The sequence below is a fragment of the Miniopterus schreibersii genome, assembly GCF_964146895.1.
Source record: "Miniopterus schreibersii genome assembly, chromosome: 13".
Taxonomy (NCBI): Eukaryota; Metazoa; Chordata; class Mammalia; order Chiroptera; family Miniopteridae; genus Miniopterus; species Miniopterus schreibersii.
In genome coordinates, this window is record NC_138113.1 from 7,448,531 (window position 1) to 7,472,276 (window position 23,746).

Below are 23,746 nucleotides of genomic sequence, written 5' to 3' on the forward strand. Positions count from 1 at the left end.
TGCATGGCCCACTGTGGCCTCAGGGGCCAGGCTGCTCTTGTGAAACCCCAGCTCCACCGCTCACCTGCACGCAATCTTGGGCAAGATCCTTGCTGTGCGTGTGGCAGCTTTTGTCTGAAAATCGGGGATCGTTAATAGCAGTGCTCTCTCTGCCGCATTAGGAGTTTTCAGTAGTGAATGGAGTAAGCCAGGTGCTGTGTCCAGCAGTGTCTGGCCCATAGTAAGTTCAGCAGCAGCATTAATTAAATCCGGGCAGCCTCTTCCACAACTGTGCCCTCGCTGTCACCCAGGGCCTGGCAGAAAACAGGTGTTTTAAGTGTCCGTTGATCTGAGGATTGCGTCCCAGCCTCCAAATCTTAGCACAATGTATCAGGAGAGTAGCATCCTTCACTCTGCCAAGCTGCCTGGAGCCTGCAGTCCCTGCTCCACCCACAGGTACAGGACCCAGGAATGGTCCCTCCCTACGTCCCTAGGACACACCTGGGGTCTGGTGTCAGAGGCTGGCCTGGACCCAGCACCGGACTGTGGGGAGATCTGCCATGAGGGGACAGCTGAGGGGCTGGGTGGGGGTCCACAGCCTACACGAGACTGAGTCAGATGAGGGCCACCAGGTGCCCTGAGGGCACTGGGGGCTCCTGCAGTGCTGAGCTTTTCCAACCCCCTCAATTCCACGCAGTTCTTCCCTATGTGCAGGCAGGATAAGCAGTCCTTGGGCACCACAGACCATTTGCTAATGAGTTGTCAGGGGTCCCAGGACAATGAGCACACAGAAGGGCTCGCACACTGGGGTCAGCAGGGAGCCTTGTGTCCTGCGGAAGGGAATGATCTAGAAGGAGAGTAGGCAGAGAGCCCTGGGGAAAAGGAAGACAGTGGGTGCAGGAGGGCAGAGGCGGCCACAGCTCCTCTGCTGTTCACCAAGCCCAGAGCCAGGCTACCCCCACCAGAAGGTGATGGGGCAGGACATCGCCAGACCAAGAAGACACTTGACCACCACCACAGCCCGGAATGACAAGTACCGTTTATTAGAGTTACACGAATGAGCCCAGCCACAGGCTTGGCACTGTCCCAGGGACCAGCAGAGATGAGCACGTTCACAGACCCCTTCCCCACCCTCGAGTCACGTCCAGTCATCCATTCTGGGCAGAGAGTCCCAGTATTGAACACAGGACAGGTTCCCTCGTTTGGTGGTGCGTCTCTCTGAGTCACATACGTCCCCCCCTCTCAGAGCAGCTGGAACGTTGTCAAATTAAATAAGCAAGCACAGGAGTTCCCAGAAGCCCCAGGCGGGGGCCTCCGCTCCTAGCAAAGGTGTGAAGGAGGCCTGTCCAAGGTGTCTGAGAGGCAGGCCTTGGCTCCAGGCCCTGTGGGGCTGGCGACCTCAGGTCAAGCTGCACTGGGGGCGTCGCAGCTTCGTTAACCACTGAGGAGATGGTGCTTTGAGCTTGGCAACGCAGAAATTCACATCAGGACTTATGTAACCTTGGCTGAACCAAGCGACCTCCAGAAGAATATTAGCAAAGACAAAAACCAAACAAACTGGAGAGACTCTGGCCCCGAGCCCCTCCCCTCGGGAAGGATGAAGGCCGGGGCTCCCAGTTTCCCAATATCGTGGTGCTTAGAGAAAAGGCCGTCACTGGCACACGGCCAGCACAGAGAAGAGGCCAAGGCAGCAGAGCCCGCGTGGCTACTTTATATTAAAGTTTATTACACTGGGGGAATCTACTGTACAGGGAAAAACCCATTGGATTAAGTCGAGTTTTGCCAAAAGCAAAAGACTATCACTCTTTGGAACATTCCTGATTCCAGCCGGGGCAGGGCCACGGGAGCTAATAGAAGGTGAGCCCGGCCCTTTGCGGAGCAGCTCAGAGCCAGCTGTGCCCAGGACCCCTCACGTCACCTTCCAGGAGGATGTGTTTCCCAGAGGTGGTGTCAAAGAAAGAGCTCAGTCTGCGGGAGTCTTGGGCGACCTGCCACCTCTCACCCCACAGTCCTCTCTGCTCCCAGCCTGAGGTTCCAGGGCTCAATTCTCACATGGGCTCTTCGACGGCACCCCTAGTTCATGGACACGGGCGTGGCTGCTCTAAAGAAGTGACTGCCCACGGCAGCTGGGATCGGCCAGCCCACCAGTGGGGCCACCCAGATGCTCCGTACCCTGTTGCACACGTGAGTGACAAACTCAAGAGACACACAAAAAATAAGCCTCTATGGGGGCTTCCAGATTTGGTTCTTCTAGTTAAAAAAAATAAAATTAAAAAAAAAAAAAAGGTCTTCTTAACCCTGACGCTGCATCCTGGCGGTAGATTAGGGAAGCAAGATGGGATATTAACGAAATCAACTTAACTTACCTCAAAAATAATAACGTCTACTGGGCTATGAACAAAGAAACTAGAGGAAACATGTGCAAAAACAAGTTGGTATCTAAGTCAGACCTCCCCACAGAACAAAGTGAACTCGGATGGAGCCCTGAACTCCTCTCCCTCGCCACTCAGCCAGCGATGCCCCCGAGGCTGCCCATCTCTACCAGTAAGTGCTACGGGCGTGTGAGCCCCCAGCCCCAGCGGGCCACCCAGGTCCACAGCAGTTGGGGTCCCCTCTGTCTCCAGAGCTGTTCCGGGGTTGGAGAGACCGAGTCAGAGTGGCAAGATGCCAGGGGCCGGCCGCAGTGGGGAGGTCAGATGCAGAAAGCCCTCGCACCCCAGGCTCCAGGCAGAAGTCAGAGAAAAAGAGGGGAGCCCCCAGCGCGCCCCAGGACTCTGTGGGGCATGGGCCAGAGGGGCTGGGAGCATCAGGGAGGTGGCAAGGTGCCAGGGGAGGCAGGCCTGCAGTTCTTCATGGAAGAGGCAAGTGGGGGCCTAGCGAGTGGCGGGGGAGGACCGCTCCGTCAGGCATAGAACTCCTCCTGCTTGCTGGGCTTCTGGTAGGCCCCTCCGTTGGCTTGTTTCGGCTCCTCCAGGGAGTAGCTGCCCTCGTCTTTCTTCTTCATCCGATACAGCATGAAGCCCACCAGGCACACGGCCAAGATGAGCCCCACCAGGCCTCCAGCAATGACCCCTGGGGAGGCAGACCGAGGCCAGTTCAGCTTGGCTGCTCCTGGGGCTGGGCAGCAACCCCTCCCCAACCGGGCAACCCCCGAAGAGGCCTTGCCTGTGGCCAGCCCCACCCCCGAAGAGTGGCAGTTTGCCCCCCTTTCTACCACCTGAGAGAAAACTCACCTCCCAGCACCTCCTTCCTGTCCAGGAGGCCCTGTGAGGCCCCGGAGGCGCCGGAACCCAATACGGGTTCCTCCAGCTGGTCTTGTTTCACAGGAGGCCCAGCTGTGAACTCCCCAGACATGTCAAAGGTGAAGTCCTGTGGGAGGGCAGGGATAGGGTCAAGCTGGGGTGGGCCACTGCCGGCAGCAGCTCAGGCCTCCCCGGTCACAGCGGCCACCAACTCAGACACTCCCAAACACGGATGTGGACATCAAAGCCAGGCCCCTCGCCACATCACACTGGACTGAGGCAGAGATCCGTAAAGTGACATAAAGCACATCTTTTAATATGAAAATAAATAGGCTCACTTTATGCAAAGTTAAAATTACTACGCCACTAAAAGATAAACACAAAACTTGGTAGAGTTTGTATACTCGCAGCAGGAGCCTTGCAAATGTTTGGGAGCCCTCTCTCTGGTGATCTGCAAGGATTCTTGCTCTGGTCTCACTGCTTTAGCCTGACCTGCCCTGGGTTCAGCCCTGGGGTGAGGGAAGGTGGGCCCTCATGGCCCTGCCTTCATGGTGGGGAATGTGACGTGCTCACAGGGCACCAGGTGTTGAGTGTGCCAGTCAACCAACCAGTGTCCCCTGCCCCAAGACACTGTACTCAACCAGTCAATAGGGGCCACCAAGCACATTGGTCACCCATTGTCCCAGCAAACACAGAGGACTACAGTGGGCAGACACTTACCTGCTCCCCAGAGCCCTCTCCTGCTGGGAACTGGGTGATAGCTCCAAACTCAGCAGCTCTCTCGGTGGCAAAAAGGCCTTTTTCCTCCATGGTGACAGTGTGAGGGTCGGGCTGGCCAGGTCCTTCGGGAGCTGAGGTCTTATGGTGGTCAGGCTGCATGTCTCTGAGGGGATGGGAGGTGACAGGTGCCTGGGCAGTGGTGGCTCTGGTAGTTGACACCCGGTGGGTGGTTGGGTGTGGCGTGGTCTCACCGGGTGGGTAGGTGGTCTTTTCCAGTCTGGTAAAGCCAGATTCCACGTTGACCAGGAACACTGTGTCTCCCTCTTGCTCTTGGTCTCCCGCTCCAACTGGCAGGACGGAGGTGGCGGCAGAGATGATATCAGTGCCGGTGGACTCTGGAGCCGTGGGCATTGCTGTCAGGAGCCCCATGTCCTTCCAGGTGGAGGGGGACTTCTGTGAGAGGGTGAAATCTTGCAGAGCACCTGCAGGGCCAGAAGCAGAGCTGGTTGGGGTGGGGGAGACCTTAGACGTCGAACCTAGCCAAGTTCAGGCCATGAGGGTGGCCTGGGCGAGGACCTGTGGCTCTGGTCCCCAGGCTAGCACAGCAAACTCTTCCTCCCGTGAGAAGCTCTGTACCCCAGGGCAGAGCTAGCTAAAGCTAAATTTGACTGGAAAATAAACAAGGAGAGCTGCCTTTGTCGCTGCTTGTGCCTCGGGACAGCCTGGTCTCTGGAGCCATGAGACACTAAGGCCATCTGGGAAGAAACCTTTCCTGCAATGGCTAGAGCCAGCTCCCTGGCTGTGGGTGTCCTCAGGGGCCCGAATGCCTTATCCTCAGTGCACACACCTCTCTGTCCCTGTCCCTGTTACACCTGCTCTCTCCCCAGAAAGGCCCAGGTTCCTATAGAGCAGAGGCCCATGTCCTCCCTCCCAGCCCTTGGGCCCCTGCCTAGGCCACTTTCCCCATGGACGGCCTCAGCCCTCTTCCGAGGTCTAGCTTAAAAGCATCTCCTCTGGGAGGCCTCTCTGACCACCTCTAGCTCAAGGACTTCATTTCCCCAGGGAAGGGGAAATGGGGAGATGAGGGAACATTTATAAACATATACACCCCGCCAGGCTCTGTGCTGCCTTACAGCTAGTTCCCAACAAACTTATGGAGTCAAGTTATTCTTCCCATTTTACAGATGAGGAAATAGAGGCTTGAAGAAGTCAAACAAGCTTCCAAAGGTTGCCTAGTGAGTAAAGAGGGGAGTGGGAGCCAAAGTGTTTCTGCAGCAGGTGGCCTCTGGGGCCTTCTGGAACCAACAACATACATATATGTTTTTTCCTTGCAACTCGGACGCCATCCTTTCCCCCGGGATCTCCCTTTGGGCCCAGCCTGCTCCTGTCTTGGGAGGAGGCTCTCACCTGCACCGGAGCCTGAGAAGTTGTCAGAGTCGTCCCCAGAGCCATCCTGATCTTCGGGGGGCACATTTGTAGCCACAATTTGCTGGAAAAGGGTCAGAAAAGGGTATTAGTGGAGGCTTTTCAGGGTGTTGTGATTCCGGGGTCCCTGTCCTACACAGCTGAGTACCCCCCCCGGTACCCGCACATAGCACAGGAAGGAAGCCCATGTGGATGGCTCAGGACCCTCAGCTCTGAGTGGCCCTTTGGTCCCCTATACACCTCCTAATGCTATGACAACACAGCCCTGTGTCAGGTGCTAGAGATGCAGAAACACACGAGAGGGGACAGGCCCTTCACCCCAAGAAGCTTCCCAGGCCTCTCAGAAGAGCAGACAGAGACACCATTACTAGGAACACAGGCTGTGGCTCCCATGGGATTCCAGCAGCCCACCCTACACTGAGAATCAGGTCTTGGGGCCACTGGCCAGGGAGCTTTGGGGTCTAAGATTCAGCTTAATGCCACAAAGCCCTGGCTCCAGAGAGGCAGCCTCCAGATGTGCTGGAGACCAGGGTGTGGATACCCAGGGCCCTGGGTGGGGAGGGGAGGGGAGGGGCAGGGAGAGGCAAGGGCTGAGCTGTCTGTGCTGAGGCAGGTCTGGCCATATGCTCCTTCCCACAGCTGACCTGTTATCTCCCACTCACAGGACAGACTGGGCTGAGGCCCGCTTGAGGACAGATGAGGCTCACTTAGAAGGGGCCCTGCACTAAGGAAGCACTGACAAATGGGCTGTGGGCCTAGAATGGGACCTGTGTGCATACAGCCATCCCAGGAATGTTGCTGCTTGGCCCAGAGGCTGTACGTGCCAGCGTTCCTGAGGCAGGGGCTACACAGCAGGCCCAGGATCGGGAGTGGGGCCGGAGGAGGAGGGACGCTCCACACACAGCTGAGTTGGCGTATGCAGAAACACTGGCTCCAGGGGAGCAGGTGGGGAACAGAGGACCAGCAGCCAGATGGCGGGAAGGGTAGCTAGGTGTCCTGTTCAGCAACAAGACTTTGACCCAAACAACCCTGTAATGCAGTTCATTCTGAGAGGGCCCTAAGGCCAGGGGCCAGAACAAAAAAAGAGCTAAGAAGCAGACCAGCTTAGTCCGAAGCACACAGGCTTTAAAGAACCCCTGACCTCTGCCCCTTACTAGCTGAGCGGCCCTGGGGACAACACTAACTCTCTTACAGTCTCAGTCTTCCCACCTGGAAAGTGGGGAAATAGTCATATCTACATTCCAAGACTGTTGCAAAAACTCAATGAGGCTATGCACAGAGCCTGGCCGGCAGTTAGCACCCTCCCAACAGTGGTGGCTGCTGGAAGTCAACATGCAGAGGGCATTCTAGGGCCGTCTAGGACGAGGGGAGATGGGGGCGGGTAGAGTTGCAGGAGAAGAGGGGGCCGGAGGGAGCAGGTTCACAGGAGGCTCTGTGCAGACTTGTCAGAAAGCCAGCCCCACCCACAGCTGGGCTCCGGGCTCCAGGGAACTGGCCTCCTCAGCCCAAGAGGCCTTGACAGATCTTGGCGACAGGTCACAGGGCCTCACTCTTGAGTGGAGCATGGAGCAGAGCAGAGAGGGAAGACAAGCCCAGTGGCCTCCTGAGGCTGCCGGGGCCAGAGCTGGACCATGTGGGGGTTTCCATCTGTGGAAGCTTCAGACACGTGTAGAAACTGCTAAGCTAGAAATACCACTGAACTTCCTCTGAAAATGTAAAACCCAAACTGTACCTCCCCCAGAAGGATATGACTGAGCTGTCATGGCCCATCTACATGAACATCGCCCCTGACCTCCACCTGCACCCCAGACCACATCTCCTGTCTCTACTGTCCCTGGAGATGCTTCAAACACTGGCTCTGCCTCCACAGAGCCCCAGTCTCCCCTGGCCTGTCCCCTTCAGTAACAACGACTACTGCCCACAAGGCAGGCACAGAGTGAGCACCCCCTACCCCAACATACTCTCACCAGGCCCAGAGCAGACTGCTCCCAACTGGACAAGCATTCAGGGGACCTCCCTCAGAGAAAAAGCTGGACATGGAGCAGGTGTCAGGGCTCCAACAAGACAGGCCTCCCCTCCTCTGTAAAGAGCACCGAGTCTCTCTGCTGAAGCCAGAGCCACAGGGCCAGGCCCTAGTTCACAGATGATGGAACCGAGGCCTGCAGAGATCTCAGCACACTGGGCACCTTGTCAGCCCTGGAGGCACCACCCGAGACCCAGGCAAATGCCAGGGAGGCCCAGCCTCTCACCTACACAGAGAAGTCCCAACAAGTTAGCAATTTCCTAAGTGTGGGCATCTCAGGACCAGATAGGGCTGTGGATCTGCCCAGTCCTTAGAAACAATTTGTTTCTTCAGCTCTGCTCAGCTTATCCCTGGTGGATCTTGTTTACACAACAAGCTCTTAAGCAAACACTTTCTCCACTGAAACCAGCTCCCAGGCCTCAGGGCAGCCTCTCCCTGCAGGGCTGGGCCTCCACTGCGGAGATGGGCTATGTGGCCTCCTAAGTTCCCTGCACCAATGACGCCTTCTGTGATGGCCTCAGCTCCCCAGGGAGAAAATCAGCAGAAACTGCTGAGTATGAACTTAGATCGCCAGCTGCCAGCTGACTGAGTTCGGGGTGAGACTTCCAGTTTCACTGTGCAGTCCTGCTGTGCTAGGAATCTGTGGCCTCATGTGGGTCTGTCCCCAGCGCTGCCTCTGGCCATGGTCCTTCCAAGAGACCATCTGGCCATGACTGGGGGCTACTCAGAGACAGGATGGCCCAGCTTGGAACCTACCTGGGAATGGGAAAGGCAAGTCATCCCACACCTTTAATGGGGCCCTTTTACCTCTCCAAATCCCAGGAAAATCAGCTTTTTATACAACAAATCAAAACCCTCGTGGTAAGTTAAGGTCTAAACTTTCACACACTCAGTTTGCTCAAAGCAAGGATCAATTTGCTCCTACCCCACCCTCAGCACAGAACCTTGGAAGCCCATCCACCTGTTTGGCTCAGCTGGGGCTGGGGGTCATGGGGCAGATGTCTGGAGGCTGGGGGACAGGGAGGGAGAGGGAAGAACCAAGACCTGAGGTCAGGGCTCTGGCGGAGCAGGAAAGGGTATGGAAGGAGGAGGCGTCTCTGAACTGCAGTCTTCCAGGAGCACCTGCTCTCCTCACTTGCCAACTCTCCCTCTCCCCAGCCCAAGAACCCCCTTCCTGGCCAGCCCATCTGTTTACGAGAAACTTGCTTCAACAGAGCCGTAGGCTCCAGAGTGTCAATGCGTAAGAATTCCTGACCCTGCCCAGAGGCAGAGGGGACAAAGGTGCCAGCCCAGATTCCAGAGGAGAGGGGATGGCAAGGACAGGCACGGGGTCAGGGCTGCCAGGGGCTGAGTCTTCATTACTCAGCTGCCAGCCGTTCCCAAGAGCAAGTGGAGAGTCTGTGGCCAGAAGGCTGGCAAAGAACCTTCAAGAGGAGGCCTCATGCCAAGTCCTGGCAGCCCTTACCTGCACTGGCCACAAAAAGGACCACCCTCCTGGGGAGCCTCCATCCAAGTGGAGCCCTTGCTCTGGCCAACCAAGGGGACCTGGGGTTGGGTTTCCCTCCAAGACATCTTGGGTAGGAAAGCTCCTTGGCAGGGCACTAAGTGGGCATCTCAGAGGTTCAAGTAAGGAGGAGCTTCCCCCACCCTATCAACTGCAGCCACCAGGTCCCAAGCCCTACGGTTTCCAATCTGTACCCTGAGTCACTAACGTGTCACCTGCTGCTTGACTTGAGGGACGGATAAGACACAGATCCTTTGAAAAGCATTACAGAGTTCATAGGATTGTGTAGTTTTTCAACCAACAGGTGGTAAAAGTACAATACCATGGTAGAAGGTCACACTTTGATATTTAACGGGGCCTCAAATTCAAAACTTGCATCACCCAGGGGCTTTGGGGAGAAAAGCAGGTAAAAGATGGTCTGGCCCGGGTGATCTCCTGGGGCCCAGAGAGCCCCCCTACAGGGGACACTAGAGCCAGGTCTTGAAACCCCCAGGCAGGCTGAAGAGGGTAAGACCCCGCTCAGCCCGGATCATTAACGGCGGCAGTGCTGGGGGCTCAGGAGCCCGGCAGCCTCGGCAGTGCCCAGTGGAAGAGGGTCCAGGTATCTGTTGGCCATAACTGCCCTCACCGTGGAGCTGGGGGGCTCCTAGACTTCCCGAGGCTCAGCCCCTATTCCCAGCAGCCCCAGAAGCAGGAAACAAAGAAACTAAGAAGCACTGGTCCTGATGCTGGGCTGGGGCTGAACACCATCACCTTTTCTCTCCCCCTTCCTCTGCTCCCCTTCCTCCGCCTCAGGTGTTCCAGGCAGCAGTCCTCCAGCCAGCTGGCCCGAGGCAGGAACCAGCCTAAAAATGACAGGAGCTGCGGGGGGGGGGGGGGAGTAGGTGAAGCCAGGACAGGACTGGGGTAGGGAGGGGAGTGAGGGTCTCTGGGACAGGACCAGAGGGGGGGAGGTCAGTGGGGAAAGAGCCCTAACCAGGTGGCTGCCCAGGGGGAGGTCCAGCTCTATGCTCCCTTGCTGGGTGACCTGGGCAGTGCTCTGCCTCTCTCTGGACCTGTCTCCCACCCTAAACTCCCCTAGGGCTCTGACAGGCTTGGCTGGGATCTGGGAGGCCAGAGTGGTGTGGGTGAAAAGTTGGTCACAGACAGCCATGCTGGGGTAGGTGGGAGGGCCAGGCCCACAGCCCAAGAAGACACTGGGCTCTCTCCTGCCCAGGATGTCCCGGTGGTAGTGGATCAATCACTTCCCCTCCCAAGGCTTCTTTCCTAACTTGGGAGCTGCCAGAGAGGCGAGCTTTGGCCACTGAGGGGGCACAGATGTCCGCCTTTTGCCTCCAGACCCTGAAATCTCCCCCCTGCCGACACTTCCAGGAGAGAGGGCCCCACCGCGCCTTAGGGCAGCATCAGCATTTCCGGCCTGACAGGCACAGTTATTTATCAGCTCGGAGTCTCTCCACCAAGCACCAATTCAAGCTGGGACCTGCAGAGGGGGTGATGGGACTGGCCCACGTGGGAGGGGCCTGGGGAACAGGCAGGTAGGCCTCCACCTTCACCCTGAGATCGCGCTTCCATAGGGCACCAAAAAGGCCCCAACCCCCATCAGCAAGATGTCCACTGGGAGGATTGTCTTATGGGGGACCTCCTGGGCACCTGACCCCCCCCCAGAGCCTTATCTCCTCAGTCCCCACACTGCCGCCCTGAGGCAGCTCTCAATGCTCTGGGGGATTCCAGGGCAGGGCAGCATCCACAGTCTGCTTTAGAGACCCGTCTGCAGTAACATTTCTCAGGGCATGGAATGCCAGGATTTACAGATGGGAAACCCAAGGTCAAGGTCGCAGGGCCCTTTCCCCTGCCCCATGTAGCCTGCTTGGGGAACCCCGAGAGGCCAGGGATGTGTTAAGAGGGGATCCAGGTAGCCAGTGCCAGCCCTGATACCCAAACCAGGTCAGCACTGCCTCCGGCACCCCGCGTCCCACCCTCCACAGGGAGGGTGCTGCCTCATGCAGAGACTTGTCTTAGAACAGGCCCAGCTGAGGGCTGGGTGCATGGCCAGGAGCTGGAAGACCAGTTCCTCTGCTTTTCCCCACCTGCCAGAACCTGGGCCGAGTTGGAAAGGATTCCGCTCAGTGTTGAGCAAGGCCGCCCAGCCCAGTCTGGTGCTGCCCTGGGAGCCAGTCAGGGAGTGGCAGGGCCAAGTGACCAGGCCAGGTGCCGGGAAAACCTGGGTACAGCCTGGGCTCTGTTCTCAACTTCCCGGCTGATCTTGGGAAAGACCCTGCCTTGGATTGCCCATCTGTAGAACAGGGGCTTAGCCGAGGGGTGGTAAGGGGCTCCTCGTTCCAAGTCTGTGGCTGGGAATCAAGGCCCACCCTCGAGGGGCATCCAGACACTACAGCAACTGCCACCTGAGGGGTGGCACACCACAAACATGGTCACTCAGCAGGGGGAGGACCCAGGATGGCAAGGATGGGGGACATTCAATCACAGTGACTCGGTGTCATTGATCTCAGTTTCCCAAAGGGGGTTATGGCCTCGGCGGAATGCTAGAGATGTCCCAAATCAAGGTGACTCCAGGGATGGTAACTGGCAACCCACAGGGACAGAGGGAGCACTAAGGCCTCCAGAGCTAGCCCCTCCCCAGCCCTGGCAGCCCTAACGAGACAGCTAAGGTGGGAAGCTCAGTGTATGAGATCCCCCATACAGCCCCCATGAGGGCCCCTGAAATGGCTCTCCACCTGATTAATCCCCAGACTCCACCAGGCTTGGGGGGCCTGTCACCTCTGGCAGATGGGCTTGTAGAGACATTCCCCCCCCCCGCTCTGGCTAAATAAAGTCTTCTTAATAAAGTCCGCCTTCACCGGAGGCAGAAACTCGCAGCTTTTGACACACCTGCAGCCAGCCAGCTCCAGCTGTGCACGCACAGAGGGAGGGAGAGCACTTATTCACCCACATCTCCCCATCAGTGCGCCCAGTGCGCCCAGGCTGTAGACTATCCCCTTTAAATAAAAATGCCTCTGGGAAGGTGAGGTGCAAGTCAGTCACAGGAGAGCGGAAATCAGCCCTATGTGGGGGAGGGGCTAATTCTGAAACTGGGGTGCTAGGGGTGAGTAGGAGCTGTGGAAGGTGGGAAAGGAGTGCAAAAGGGGCACTGGAAGAGCCAAGAGCAAGTTCTTTAACCTGTGTCAGAATGTGGTCACCACCCAACTCCATACCCAAGAAAGAAAGACTAAGTAAATTCCCGTTGCCCTAGCTCGGAGCCACAGGCCCGGCTTTTCCTCTCCCACATATCTAGGGACCTGCCTCTGGACTAAAGTACAACTCAGAGCGGTCAGAGACACAGGAAAGGCCAAGTGTCCTTGAGGGGGTCCTATGGCAGAGTGGAGCTGGTACTTTCTGGCCTGAGTGACAGAGGCAGAATTTTCTGGAAAAGTGCAGAAGGAAGGAGGACCCTATGGGTGGGGCAACCCTCAGTCTGCAGTTCTGGACAGAAGCCACTGTCCTCCACAACTGGGGGCCTGGCTCAGCTGGCCTGCCCCTGCCCCTGCCCTCAGGTGCCCTGGTACCTGGGTTCAGCGGGCCTCCTCCCACTGCCTGGCAGCCCAGCCCACACCTGCCTGGGTCAGGAGCCAGCCCCTGGCAGAGGTCAGGCGGAGGAGAGCAAAGTCTGCCTGCCGGGGGAAGCTCATATTTCTGAGAGGGGGCAAAAGCCACGTTTGCAGACCCTGTTACGTCAGCACACTGGGATAAGACCAGCCGGCCATTCACACGGGGTGACAAGGCCCAGGCCAGGTCACACCGCATCCCTCCCCGTCACAGCCGAGGGGGGTGGGGAGGCTCTCTCCAGGGACTCTTCAAGCAGAGTCAGCCCCAAAGCTCCCCAACTTGCTCCTCTGAGCCCAGGAAGGAAGGGACTCCAAATCATACCACATACGTTACCTCACTTTGTATTTTCAAAAGCCCTCTGAGGCAGAACATGAAAACCCCTATTTTACAGATGAGGAAACTGAGGTTCAGAGGCAGGTGAAGAAACATGCCTATTACACAGGGAGAAGTGATGGAGCCTAGGAATGATCTGGGTGGGCCAGACTCCATGTCCTGTCCTCTCTCCAGTCCCCCACACGGCACTTCTCTCTGCTCCAGTCCCAGGTGGGACTAACCAAAGCAGACTAGCCAGCTAGCTGTGTCCCATCCTGCCTGCCCAGCCCCAAGGCTTCAGGACCCCAGTCCCTACTCCAAAGGTAGGCAGACCCTAGATGGGGGTCTAGTAGAAGGATCCTATTCTACAGGGAGCAGAGGGGAAGAGTATGAGGTCAGAACTCTCTGCTCCTCACACAATTCCCAGAGCCCAGGATGCCTCAGCCAGTGCTCAGACTCACCTCAGGGCTGGCTTCCTGGCCTGAGCCTTCCCAGGACTTTATAATGACCAGGCTATCCCAAGAAATCTGTGCACCAAGGCCCATTCCCCAGGCCCTGTCCCCCCCAGAGTGCATATGAGGGATGAGAAGGGGAGGGGAGGCAGTGCCCGAAGATCTTGCTCAGCCCACGTGGGCCCAATCTCCTAGCCTGGCCCATAACTCAGCAGGCCTTGCTGCCCAGACCCTCCCCACGCCCTATCCTGGAAGAGATGCAGTCACCAGGGATAGCAGCACCGCACCTTGGTGGTTCTCTCTGGGAGAAGACTGAGTGACGTCAAATTCTCCTCAAACACCCAGCAGCCTGAGGCCCCACAAGCCCAAACCTGACTGCATATCCGTCCAGGACACTCCCTGGGGATGGGACACCAAGGCCCCAAATAGTTTCCTAGGCAGCAGGGATGCTGAGAAGCTTTCGGAGGGGAAGAGTCAATGCTGCCCCTTTGCCCCCGACACGGGACGGATACAAGCAGGTCAGGTGAGGCCCTGCGGTGCCAGCTGCATGGGAACAGCAGTCCAAGTCCTCAAGCCCTCCCAAGGCCTCCTGGTGACCAACACATACTAGGTGCCGAGACGGACAAGCTCACCTCAGCCCTCTAGAAGTCCCCTCCCACATCCCCATGTCCCATCCACCCTGGCCAGATCCCAGAATCCTGTCTCCTCAGCCTGCTGGGGGCCCAGAAGGCACCCAGTGAGGGCCAACCTGGCCACAGCAAGCGCCAGGTTGCCCCAAGCAGGAAAGATGGTGAATTCAACATCACTGTGGGGGACAGTTCTCAACACCTCTGGAGATCAAAGGCACCCAAGAGTGGTCCCAGAGCAGGGCTGGCAGCCTCTGCTGCTCCTACTATCCCCAGGGAACCCCCCACACCTTCGCTAACACTTCCCATGGCCAGAACAAACTCAGCCTTCAGCCATTGCTGCTCCTCTGGTCTGTCTGCACAGACTGACCCTCCTGTCTGGTCCCAGTAATGGCCACCCTCTCTTACACATACCCCTGGACCAGGCAAGGATCCCTCCACATCTGCACAGGGCTTTTAGATCTGGTCAAGCCAGGTAGGGCTCACAACCCCCATGCTCAAGGCAGAACTCTCCAGGGGCAGCAGGAGCAGAGGCAGGCCTTGCCCAGACACCCGCCAGTCCTGTGACACAACCATGAGATTCAAATGCACGACCTCACTTCAGTTCTCAGCCCCCTGCCCCCATTTCACAAATGGGCTCACTGAGGCCAAAAGAGGCCCTGCACAGTCACTCAGCAGAAAAGAGGACCGGGGCTGGAAGCCTCACTGTAGTCCCCCCACCCCACAGCCAGCACACAGTGGGCTCATGGTCAAGGCTGGTTGGGTGAGTTTCAGAAGACCTGTGGGCCTGGCACCATGAATCAGCTGATGAGTGGAGCGATAAACAGATCTGCCTTCCCCGCTGCCCCAACCTGCCCAATGTGGCTTGAGTTCCAGCTAATGAACGGCCCTGGGGCAGGTGGCCAGGATGCCTGGGTATGTACAGAGAATATTAACTGACCCACCCCCAGCCTGACCTTGCCCAAGGGCCTCCGTCCACCTCTGGTCCCCACACTGAGGTCTCGGTTTACCTCTTCCAAGCAGCTTGCTCTCACTCCTTCCCCACAGGCGACCCCTCAGGTAGCTAGTGCTCCCCGGGCAGAATCCTGGTGGAGAACGCTGGGCCCACTCCAAGTCCCCCGGGACCACCTTCTCCATTCCCAGAGCAAAGTCTCTCTGCAACCACATGTCTGTTCGAGCTGAAGAAGGGAAGGGAGGCCCCCGAGCAGATGGGGGAACTGAGGCACAAAGGGGCAATGGCCTGCCCAAGCCACAGTCAGAGGCCACACTGGGACTAGGAAGGCCAGGAGTCCAGGCCACCCTTCTCATTAAGAACATCTTCTGCAGACTTCTAAATCCAGGGACAGAGGAGTGTCAGAGCTGCAGTTAAAAAGGGAAAAAAGCCAGAAAGGGAGGGAGAGAGAAGGCAGCTTCCTGGTTTCTAAGAAGGAAGTTGCAGACAGGTGATGTACCAGGTTTCCTAAAAAACTCGGACTGCAGCCTACTACCTGGAAAGCCCAAGGGGGAAATGGCGTCAGGACCGTCCCGGCAAAGCCCAGGCATAGCTGCAAGCCCCCTCCCCTGCATGCATACAAACACACAGACACACAGACACGAGGGCCTCTCTTGGGGCTGCAACCTCCAGGTGAGTCACTGGTAAGAATTTTTCCCAGGGCTGAAGGCCAGAGGAAGAGCAGCCTCTACATATAATTAGGCAGCCCACAGAGCCATAAACGCCAGGAGGAAAGAGATCCCCAAGGGGCTCCAGAGGCAGGAGGGGGCGCATCTGGAAGCCTCCGAGTTCCCAGGTCAACAGGAAACATGACTGGGCAGACAACCGAGTCCAGGAGAAGGTCCTGCCACCAGCCTCCCCACGCTGGGCCTGGCCCGATGGTCCCAAGCTGCGAGACTGCCTACTGCACTCTTCCTCCTCTGTTAGCCTGTCTCCAAACACTTTCAGTCCCAAAACCTTCACAGCCTGACAGGCAGCAGGACACCTTCCAGAGGAAGCTTAGCCCGCCCCATGCCACCCTGGCACCAAGCCCAGGGGAGCCGATTTGGCACCCCTGCCTCGGGCCTGGGAATGCAGCGGACCGTTTAGTGCCCACTCCCCACCCCATGTGTGCTTCCTGAGGCCAGGCAGAAGTGGTAACATCACACAAGTATAGCTAGGCCTTCCCAGGGCTACGGGGAGGAGGCTTCCCTTGTCCACCCAGAGCTGGAAGGTGCAGTCGCAGAAGCGACCTGGAGTGCCAGGTCTTGCCTCTGTGACCTCAAGCTCTACAGCCTGCGTCCCAAACAAGACTCCCGCATCAAGGGACAGATACATGCCAGCCCTCCCTCGGCACTGTCAGGGCACTCGCAGCCCCACTCTGAGAGGTTCCAGAAGGCGCACTCCATCCAAAGCCCAGCCTCTGCTGTAACAGCTGAAAGGGAAATGACAGGCGCTGAATCTGTTCCAGGGCGCAGGATCCCGGCGCCAAAAGCCTTCTTTCCAGACTCCCTTAATCCCATTCCTTCTCTCTAGACACACTTAGGCAGGCCCTGGGGGGATGGGGGGACTCTCAACCCAAGACTCCAAAATTGGTTGTTGAAAATGAAATGGAGGAAATCAGAAAATAGTTTGTTCTGTAAAACTACCAGGGTTCTGGGGCTAGAAATCATTTAACGACCAATTCCTCATGTGGCGGCTCCTGCATTGGAGGGGCTGGGAGGTGGAAGCCAGCACAGGAGCCAGGAGTCCTGGGCTCTGGTCACCCAGCTTGTGCCATGGGGCAGCCTCTCAGGCTTATTCTGCAAATGTCTGCGTCCCCCTCCCTGCCCCCGGCCCACCCAAGATGAAAGACAGTGCAGGCTGGCTGCTGCCCTGGGGGCAAGACTGAGGGTACTGTCAAACATGGGAACTGGATGCCCCTCATCCCATCAGGCCTCTGGTGCACACTCCCCACCCTACCCTCATGGGTCCCAGTTTCTGGACCTAAACTTCCTGGAGGAAGCTCTTGCCTATTCCTAAGTAACCGTCAAATGAACCCAACCCAAGCCTAGGATGTTGCCTAAATCCTGGTTTTTGCCTAAAAGCACTGTTCAGGCCAGCTCAGCCCACCCCAACAACCCCTCCATTCAAAATACACACACACGTGGTTCTTCAGGATGGAACAGCAAACACCCACAAGGGCCTTGCAGGGTTCAGCCGGCCCTGTATGCCAGGCTTCGTGGGGGACACTCGACAGCCCATCAATTTATTTATGCCATTCACATTCGCATACACACTACACGCAACACACACACACTCCTGGTTCTGCCCCTTGGAGGGGCTCAGCCTTCCAGGCTTCACCCACATAACGGGTGAAATGATATAGAGTGTAAAGGTTTGGGGCAAAGTTAAGGGCTCAGAGCACTTAATGGTAGGCACTCAATTAAGGGTAACTCTCATTAAATCGACAGCTAACTTTTCTCTGGCACTTTCATTACCAAACACTTTCAGGCATTCATTATGAAATGAATTCACAAACGACAGAATGAGGACAGGGAGAACAGGTATGTTACCCGCTTTACACGGGACATCAAGATCTGGGAGTGAAGTGACTCACCCAAGATTACGTGGTAAATGAGTGGCAGAGTTGAGACTCAGTCCTGGGGCTCTGCTTAGCCTAAAGCTCTTTGTGGCCTGCCAAACTGTACGAGCGCACAGGGACGGGTGAGCTACAGTCCAAATCAACATGCCGAGCGGATGGAGACGGGACCCACGCTGAGAACAAGGCCTTTGTCAGTCAGGGGTTACGAGTTAGCCTCGCTGGGTCCAGGCTACCTGTCCTTGGCAAGTTACTTACAACTGAAGCCAGGTAGAGGAACATGGGGTCATCAGGTGCTTCCACCCAGAGGTCATTCATATCTGTTCACCAAGGGAGCCCGTAAGAAGCTCCCTTGACAGCCTCTCTGTCATTCTAGGTACTAGCAGGGACACTGCAGAGGTCCCTGAAGGCACAAGATCCACGTCACAGATCATGAACATTACTCAGAGGCAAGACCCTTCCTCAGAGCTGAAAACTATTGTCTTAGAAATAATTCTAACACATCTGATTTGTTTTTTAGAATGGAGAAAAGTGCCAATTAGAATTGAACGAAAAAGCTGCTAACTACACTTAGGCACACCCATGTCACTTTTGGCTGCTACCAGACAGAGATGAAAGAGTTGAAAAAAATAAATAAATAAGCCATATTCAAAATGTAGCAACCTGGGGCACCGGGCACAGGGGCAAAGTACTCTTCAGAGCTCACTGAACACAGGGGACATAAGATAATCTAATACAGTGACAACAGGGAGGACCCTGGCACCTAGAGAGTCAATTATTGTTAGTGTTCTTCTGTTAATAAAGGAAGGGAAATAAATATTTCAGAGAGCCCTGCTCAAAGTAAGAATACTTTTGAAGGTAATATGGATTCTTAGCTACCCGAAAAAAACCTGTACACTTCAGTCTCAAGGGATTTCAGAATCCCAAATTCTGCTGCAATAGAAAAGATTACTCTATAAAATACTCCAAAATTCAAGCTTTTCACTAATTCTTTCCAGGCCCCTCTCCTTTCCCACCCCCTCCCCACAGATCTGGGTTAATGAGGTTTTATTGGAACCCACCATGAGCCACAGGTAGAGACTTAAACCAGCTCCACCCTCCCTATGGAGCTGAAGCCAGGAGTGACATCACCTCTGGAAGGCTCTGAGCCCAGGCAGAAGCAGTTAGCGCCTCCCCCACCCCCACCCACTCAGCCAGGCCGTGGGGAAATGTCTCTACTAGCCCCCATAATTAAGGCAAAAAGGAATTTTATGCCTTTCAAGAAAGAGACGAGGGAAAGAGAGAAAAGCAGCAAATAACTATTCCAGAACGAGTCATTTTTCTTGCATGGCAGAAACAAAAGACCCCGGGAAACACACACACAATCCCTTTTAGACAAACCTGTTCTCTTCTCTTGGGAGTGTCTTTGAGCAGACTTCCCTAGCCCATTCAAAGTCAGGTGCCCAGGGATCACACCCTACCTCCCCCCAGTCCCCAGGGGAGTTCTGACCTGCTTCCCACTGGGGCCAAAGACACAAATCTGTAGGGACATCGTCTCCCACTTTAGGCTAATCCCACTGCCTGGTTTCTTTTAGGAAACAGGTAGAGGAAACCTATGTGAAGGCATTTTATGGGACTTCATATACCCACTTTTAACCAAACCTGGAGACGGAGAAGGCAGGGCTGGGAAAGAGAAAACAAACTAAACTTTATTTAAAAAAGAAAGACCTAAGCTCCAAGCCAGAGCCTTACCCCAAAGCTTAGTACTTTCAGGCTCAGCTCAACCACCCCCACCAGGAAGCCCTCCCACCACCTCAGCTCTAAGAAGCCTCCCTCTCTCTCCCTCCTTTCTCCCTTGAGACTTAACTGGCTCCTAGGCCCTGTGTCTCCATAATGTGTCAAAGTTTCTAGGCAAGAAAACAAATGCCCCATACTGTAGCATCTGCCCCTTCCCATCCCACAGAAGCCACAACCCTACAGAGCAAAGGACAAGCCAGATGCCAAATTCTTACACCCGAAAGCCAGGGCTGCACTGAAGATCCCGCTCAGAAACCCCATCTGTCCCCACGGCTCCCCAAATAGGGCACCCCCCCACACACACACACACTCCAATTCATCAGCAGTTCAAGAGGCGTCAAGAACCTTGTCCTGGACTCCCAAATGCTTCCAAGCACAGCGGTCACCTGGGAAGCAGGGAGGGCACTCGGCAAGTCCGCCTGGATAACCCTCAACTGGGCCAGACGCTGTGAAAGACCCAGAGCTCTCCAGAGCTGGAGGCCACCACCATCCTAGAGGTCGGGGCGCGCGGGGCGCGGCGTGCGCACAGCCGAGTCCAGGCTCCACTGCAGCCCAGGGCCCAGCCCGGCCCGTGCGCCTTCCTGCCCACGTGCCTCCCGGGGCCGCAGCCCGGGAAGCCGAGCCTTCCAGACGCGGTGGCGAGAGACGGCCACTTCCGGAAGGGCGCGCGCCCCCCGCCGACCCCCTCCCCACCCCGGGGCCCGGCGCGCGGTGCGGGGCTGGGGTGGCCGTGGGCACCCGCAGCCGGCGCTGACACCTGGCGGCGGCCCGCGTCCCCGCCCGCGGCAGGGCCGGCGCCGCGGGGCGGTTCCCAGGAGTGGGTTACAGGGCCCGAGAACAAAGCGCCCCCATGGGGAAGGCGGGCTAGCGGCCCGCGGCCAGGGCGGGAGATCACTTTCTGGGGACCCTCAGGATACTCTTTGTCGGCCAAGCCCCCCCTTTCGAGAGGACGCACCCTCCGTCGGCGGTGGGTGCCGGAGTCCTACCTAAAGGCCTCCCCCAGCCTCGGGCTCCACATGGGTCCCCCTTTCCCCCAGCTTCGCTGGGCGGGCCAAGGGACCCGCCTTCCCATCGCGCGGCTCCAGCACAAAGCCGGGCCGGGGGAGGGGAAGGGCCATTCCGGATCCACTCGCGTGGAAGCCGCGCGCCCGCCCGGCCGCCCCCCGCGCGGGCACGCGCCCCTCTGCGGGCGGCACAACTTCAGCCCAGAAGTTGGGTTCCTGCGGCTCTCTAGCGCCCTGGGGCCAACTTCCCGGAACCTCCGCTGCCAGCTCAGCCGGCTCCCCTCCGAGGGCCCCACCTCCGCCCGCCGGCCCGCGGGCCGGGCCGCGGCTCCCTGGCACGCGCGCCCGCCTGCTCCCGCGCGGGCTCCGCTGCGCCCAAACTTGCCTCCGCTCTAGGGGCCGGGCGCCCGGTCTCGGCGGGTCTGGTTTGAATTAGGGTCTGCGGGAGGGGCGCTGTGGCGGCGGTCACGGCATCCTCCCGGGTCACCGGCGAGGGGGGCGCCCGGCCACCGCGGCGCCCCGGGCGACGGGGTTCGGGGCCGGTGACCCCGGTGCCGCCGCAGGCTGGCGGGCTCCGACGCATGTGGAGCCGTTTTACATAATTGAGCGCGGGGCCCCGGCGCAGGCTGCGTTCCGCGGGGCGCCCCAGCCCCCCAGCCCGGATCGGCGGGACCCACCGGGCGCCCACCGACGGCGGAGGCAATTGGGGCGGGAGCCCGGGTTTCGGGGTTCGCCGCCGCGGGGTTAGCGCGGGAAGAAGGTGAGTCCCAGGTTCCCCTCCCCCTCCACGTGCGGCCGCCGGCATCTGCGGGGCTGCCAGCCCCGGTTCGCGCCGCCGCCCCGCCCGGCCCGGCCCCGGACGCACTCACCGGGAGGGCCGGCTGCGGGCGCAGCGCGAGCGCGCACAGGCAGAGCCAGAGCGCCGCGCGCCTCATGCTGCGCGGACCGCTGGGCGCGGCGGTTCGCGGACTGCGCGGGTCGGGGCGGGCACCGCCGAGTGCGCTGCGCTCGGCCCCTCGGGCGATGCCCCTCGTGCGGCGGCCCTGGCGAGGGCGCTGGGGTCCGCCGGCTGCGGTCCGCTCTCCCGCAGGATCCCTGCCGACTCGGCTCGGCTCCGGTCCGCGCCGCTCCCGCCGAGCTCCGCCTTATAATAAACCCACAGGCCCCAAGCCTTTGCAAAAACTAGACCCCCACCCCCAGCTCGCCAGGTCTCCCGGCCAGCCCCAGTCCCCGCCCCCTGAGCCACCCAGCCCGGCCCCTCGGATCGCCCCACCCCCGGCGCCCGGGCCCCGCCCCCTCCCGCACCGCCGGGCTAGAGCCTGGCGGGTCCCCCGAGCCTCGCTCCCTGCCGGCGGTGGTTCCCGGCGTGTCATCTCCGCCGCTCCCGGGCCGTGGGGACCCGGGCGCCCCCCCTCGCGCCCCGGCCCAGGGCACCGAGGCGCTGCCCGGAGAGCGGCGGGAGCGGAGGTAGGTGGTCCTCGGCCGCGGGCGCCGGTCTGCAGCGCCCTCTGGGCGTGGGCGCGGGGCGTCCTCCAGGTGCGCTGGACTCCCAGGGCCCGGAGGAGCACTTCGGGCCGCTGTGCGGGACCCCGAGGTGATGGGGCCTTACACCGATGCGGCCCTGCCCGCCTCTCCTCCGACTGCAGGCGGGGCTCCCACGCCCGCCTCCCCAGCGCAGGCTCCCCCGTGCGCTCGCGTCCTGCCGGCACTTCAGGACCTGCTTGAGCTCAGGAGGGGCGGTAGAAAACACAAAAAAGGAGTTTTCGCGTCTTTCTGTGGAGGACAGTGCCCTCTCTCTTCATCCTCTGAGCTAAAAGGAAGAACGGCTTTGTTTCCAGGTGATCTCCTCGGGCCTGCAGATCTAAGAAGCGCCGCTTCAGTTAGTTCTGCTCCTTCTGGTCCCATGAGCTGGACCTCAGTGTTTCCATCCCCAGTCAGGCACCCCAGTGCAGAAGGCTGTGGGAGGCCTGCGGTGCAGTGCTAAGGCCCTGGGAGAAGAGGGAAGAACGCCGGCCCTGCCTGCAACCCGACAGGCCGGAGGGATGCCAAGTGACCTGGGGACCTGGACCTGCAGACCCCACCCCTCCTCCCGGGCAGAGGATGGGCTGGCCACGGTTGGCCTGACCTGGAAACCGAGGTCTCCTTGGCCTCTCAGGCAGCCTCCAGTGTAGCTCTTTAAAGGGATTAAACATTCCTGGGTCCTGGGCTATGCAGATAGGGACAACTGGCTTGAGTCCCTTGGATTCTCTGCCACCCACCTGGCAGCTTCCTGCATCCCGATCTCAGACCACACTCCTGGGTGGAAGCCGTGGAAGTCATTCCCCTTAAACAGCACTCTGCCCTGTTCTTGCCCCTGCTCCTGAATTCCTGTTTGACCCCAGGCAGCTCTCCCTTTTTGGATCTCAGTTTGCCCCCAATGTCCTTGGTGGGTGATAGATCCCCATCAGGGTTCTTGGAGCGTGGTGCGCGTCCCTGAGTGCCTCGGTTTATCAGATCATCCAACATCATGGCAGCAGCAGGCAGGGCCCCTCCAGAGCTCAGGGAGTCCTGCTGGGTTAAAAAGTCCTGTTGACAAAAGGCTACGAGTGTGTCTCCAGGGGCTGGCTCCCACTGTCCGGAGTTAGCTCTCTTGTCCTTTTAACCCAATATAAAGGAAAAATAGGTCAGCTTGGAACCTTGTCTTTCTCTACCACACAAAATAAACAAAACTGGAGTCAGGGAGGGTTTGATGGAGTTTTTTTGTGTTGTAAAAATTACCGGTTTGGTGTTTCTTTCAAACAGAGTATAATTGCCCCAGATCATTGTGTATTTCTTTGGGCAGATTAGGAAGAGGCGGGGCCCCAAGAATGACACATATCCAGAGAAGGGAAGTAGAAGGTCAGGGTTTGTCTTGACCCAGCTGACCCCTGGCATGTCTGCTTCTCCCAGCCCAAATTCTGCAAGGAAGTCTCTTCCTTCTAGAAGCAGCTTTCTCAGGGTCCCACTCCTCAGATCCCTACAGCTCTTTGGAACGCCACAGTGACATCGGCCCATAGGCACTGGTATGACCAGCCCTGTCTGCACTCATCAGCCCCAGACCTTCGTAGATCTAACTAAAGGGTTAATGTCTGGATGAGCAGGGGGCCTCTACCCCCCCATCTGGGGCACTAGGGCAGGGCCTCCATCCTGATTTGTATTTCTAACACAGGTCGTTAAAGATTTTCAGTATTGCCCGGCTGGCGTGGCTCAGTGGTTGAGCATCGACCTATGATTCAGGAGATCACAGTTGGATTCCCACGTCAGGGCACATGCCCGGGTTGTGGGCTCGGTCCCCAGCAGGCGTGTGCAGGAGGCAGCCGATCGATGACTCTCTCATCACTGATGTTTCTATCTCTCTCCCTCTCTCTTCCTCTCTCTGAAATCAATAAAGATATATTAAAAAAAAAAAAAAAAGATTTTTCGGTATTATCCTTGATGAATCATTCACTGCCTTAAATGTTGCTTCCTTTTCCTGGAAGGAAAAAGAAAGGCAAGGCCAGCGTCTCATCCC

The 23,746-nt window shown here is 58.1% G+C and overlaps 1 protein-coding gene across 1 annotated transcript; it reads right to left on the reverse strand.

The window, feature by feature from the left end:
• Positions 1-998: 998 nt before the first annotated feature.
• SDC1 (syndecan 1) lies at positions 999-21,425 on the reverse strand. The gene is made up of 5 exons (XM_081156118.1): positions 21,087-21,425; positions 5,349-5,430; positions 3,942-4,423; positions 3,213-3,348; positions 999-3,051 (listed from the first exon to the last, which is right to left on the reverse strand). The coding sequence occupies exons 1-5, from the start codon at positions 21,150-21,152 to the stop codon at positions 2,882-2,884; spliced, it is 936 nt and encodes a 311-aa protein (XP_081012244.1). The 5' UTR covers positions 21,153-21,425; the 3' UTR covers positions 999-2,881.
• Positions 21,426-23,746: the final 2,321 nt, after the last annotated feature.